At 39.7% G+C, this 3,694-nt stretch overlaps 1 protein-coding gene across 3 annotated transcripts in view; it reads left to right on the top strand.

Annotated features, from left to right (window-relative positions):
* The first annotated feature begins 779 nt into the window (after positions 1-779).
* Positions 780-3,694, top strand: part of LOC109237468 (DExH-box ATP-dependent RNA helicase DExH3) — a 51,675-nt gene continuing 48,760 nt past the window's right edge. For all 3 annotated transcript variants that reach the window (XM_019403779.1, XM_019403778.1, XM_019403777.1), the window contains exon 1: positions 780-1,349. In XM_019403779.1, the coding sequence (XP_019259324.1) occupies positions 1,059-1,349 (291 nt within the window). In that variant the 5' untranslated portion in view covers positions 780-1,058. The remainder of the gene's footprint in view (positions 1,350-3,694) is intronic.

Here is a 3,694-nt window from a genome sequence, read left to right as displayed (position 1 = left end):
AAAATAAATCCAGAGCCAGAATGCTTTCAAACAAACTAAGAAAAAGATGAAGATGAAGCAACTAAAAACTTACACGCCGCCCTGAGTCTTGACGGGCTGACTGGTGAGGTCGTGATGCGACTGACGAGTGACGCCGGCCTGATTCTTGACGGGATGACTGGTGACTGGTGAGGGCGTGAGCTGTGAGGCTAAGAACTGGTGAGGGCGTGAGCCGTGGTGAGGCGGAGAACTGGTGAGGTTGGGCCGTAGGGGTGCGGCAGAAAAATTGAGAAAATGAGAAAGAGAAACTGATTTACTGAGAATCGAGAAAGAATAGGAAAAACCAATTATGAAACCCTAGTATAGTATATATGTACTTAAGGGTAAACTAGTAAATTAGTTAATTCTTATTGGGTTATCGGTTTTTACCCAATAACAGAATTACAAATCGAGCCCGAACCGATAACCCAATAAAAAAAAAATTAACCCGTTACTGAACCTTTAACCCAATAACCCAATACCGATAACCAGTGGCGAAGTTAGGAATTTTTCCAAGGGTGTTCAAATTTAAAAGAAGTGGAATTTTTTTTCGACAACAAAGGGTGTTCAATACGTGTTATATACTTCTAAAACGTAATATTTTACCTATATACACAGTGCAATTTTTCAACGAACCCTTAACACCATGTGGCTTCGCCACTGCCGATAAACCAATAAATAATTAACGGTTCGGTTATCGGCCTTACCAATATATGCCCACCCCTAACCCAAACTCAATTACAAAGGTTGCCTTCCAAATGGCCCTAAAACTGAGAAATTAGTTCATATAGCTATTTTTCGCATACTTCTGTTCCCACTCAAACGCCTGTTCGCTGCTCGCTGGACTCCTCCCACAATTTTATTCACCCGGTGCCAGCGCCACTCTACTATCCTTCACCACCGCCTTTGTGCTATCGGAGCTACCATTTTCTTGGGCACACTATCATCTTCTTTTCCTTCCCGAGGCAAGAGAAGGTTAAAAAACTGAAGTACAGCAATGATCATAGCCTCTTTCAAGCTCCTTTTATCAAATACATAGAATGCATTCGAGAGTAGGGTTTCTCTTAGCATGCACAAAACGGAGGTCTTCTTATTTTTCTACTTGCTCTGCACTTCTCTCTAATCTATTCTCTTCCAATTCAAACCGGAATATATTCGCGGCTTGCCAGCGGCAAATTTTGATCGGCAGTGATGTAAGTAAGGTTTATTATTTACCGGATTCGAATTTTCGTTGGTTGGGACAGCTGCGTGGGTTTTGTAGATACCCTGCTACCGCCGCGTTGGAGCAATTCTCCGACGATGAATATGAATGCGACTACGAAAATCATCCGGTAATTTCATTTTAGTTATTTTGAAATTTCCTTTTTTGGGATAATAAAAGTAGGCTTTATTGTTAAGTTCTATGCCTACGAGAATCATTGCATGCGTGTGCTTATCTTATTCTATGTGTCGAATTTCATTTTGGCTTATTTTGGGAAATTAAATGCTATATATGGATTTTAGATGTTTACTGTTGTAGTTATTTGTAATCATAAAAAAACAATAACTAAATTGAAGTGCTAATTGTTGTTTGGCAAGTTGATTTGGAATTAACAATGTTTTTAATACTAATACTTCCCAATAGTGATAAATTACTATACGAAGTCCTTTTTTTCTTGGTTGGGCCAAGCAAGCAAGGGGTAGCTATGTTGTGTGGACTCTTCAGAAAGCTGCTGCACCCATATAGGACCCTCCAAAAACTATTTTTGGAGGATACGACACGTACTCGACGATATTTTGAAGAGTCCGATCAACATAGAAGGGTAGTGTACTGGAAAGGAGTTTTAAAAATTACTTGTAGCTTAGGTCTTGTTTAAAGCTGGGAGCTTTGAGTTCTTGTCAGTTGTGGAACCTTTGGTGTGATTTGTGAAAGGAAACACTTACAATGTCGTTCTCTTGAAAATTTTGACTTTTCATTTTTCGATCGGAATGTGATTGTTGGGTTTTTTTTTTTAGGGGGGGGGGGGGGGGGGTTTGGTTTTCCCATTTTTCTGTTTTCAAGTTGTTTACTTTTGAAAATACCACTTGGCTGGTGTGCTTGGGACAAGGATTTGTTTCAGTTGCTATTACTTGAGCCTAGCGACCCTAGCCAATATTAGGCTGCTGCCATGTGTTGAATCCCTGAAGTGGTAGCGCAAGAGGTTGCGAGTTGGTCTCTCAGAAGATTGTTCTGTTTTAAAGTTGGCAATAATAGTTATCGTTGCTGATTAGAGGACAGATAGATTTGTATGCTCCAATATGATGTGTGAAGCATAAACTGGAATGTGGATTCTAGGAATTTATAGGGGTGGGCAAAAGCTCCATTTTGAATGCTTCTGCTGCAGACCTAAAATAAACAAATCAAAGTGGCTCTTCCCTAACATTTTTAGTTTTTAGTTTTTAGATGAGGTGATTCACATATTCCAATATTGTCTTATAGCCAATTCCGGTAAACCTGTTCCAAAACTTGTAAGTCCTCATCCAAGTCCATGCAAGTACCCCAAAACTGGGTTACACATACAGGAGTGTTATCAGATATATATAGTGTTGCACATTGGGAGGACAACCGGATTTGTGTGCTTTGAAAATAGGTGTGTGAAGAATAAGCTTGTGTATGAACTGTAAGGGACTTGTTTGGGTGGCAGTAGCTCAAATTATACATGTTCAAGTTGCATGCTTGAAAAAAATAAATGAAACTCATTCAAGCTTATTCTTCATACAACCATTCAAAGCACACAAATCTAGTCACTCAACTCCAAAATTGAACAAAGAGGAGTTTGGAGCTCAATAATCTTGAATTCAACATTAATTATGAGACAGACACAAGCAGGGGCAAAGGCACGAAGGTACCCTCTTTAACATTTAGATGAAACTGAAAATCTTGTCGTGGAATGTTAGAGGTCTACAAAGTTTGGAAAAGTAGTGTGTGTTAAAGCTTTTATTAAAAAGACGAGGCTGATAAAATGTGTACACAAAAACCAAGCTGCAGATTTTTTTCCCTTCACTTTGCAAGTTAAGTGGGGATGGGTCGTACATCTGATTATGTGGCTTTAGAGGTAGAAGGCTGTCACGACTCAAACCGATGGGCCATGACGAGCGCCCTACCTGTCGAACACCCCTAAGCATGCGTCTAAGATATAAACATGAATTAAGGGTAGGTCGTGTATAACATCTGTCAATAAACTGCTGAATCACGTGAATAACGTATGTGAAGAAAACATGCCCAAAAGACATATATACATATACATGTGGAGTATGGTAGGGCGAGCCGACATACCACAAATCCGTCTTTGGATGACTTAGCGTTGCTGCTATTAATGGAAAGAGAATGCTACTGCTATGTTGGAAAGGAAACAATGTTGTTACTATATCTCAAATCACAAATATTGAGCTGAAGTGAAGAAGATTAAATTAAGGCGTTGCCTCCATAACTCACGTTTTCCACTACCTAATACAAGGTGTTGCATATGTATTCCTTAAGCCCTCCATCTCCTAAAGTGAGATAAGCTACATATGTATATATCACTCCCTCCTTACACGTGGGATCCTCCCCCTTCCACTCTTTCCTTAATTGATGACACATGGTCATCTAATAAAATATAACCATAACATATATAAGAGGATACCCCCCCCCCCCTCCCTTACCTACTAGCACCAC

Source organism: Nicotiana attenuata, unplaced genomic scaffold, assembly GCF_001879085.1.
Source record: "Nicotiana attenuata strain UT unplaced genomic scaffold, NIATTr2, whole genome shotgun sequence".
In the NCBI taxonomy this organism is placed as follows: Eukaryota; Viridiplantae; Streptophyta; class Magnoliopsida; order Solanales; family Solanaceae; genus Nicotiana; species Nicotiana attenuata.
The sequence above is the reverse complement of the archived record's forward strand: the minus strand, read 5'-3'. Positions and strand labels throughout refer to the sequence as shown.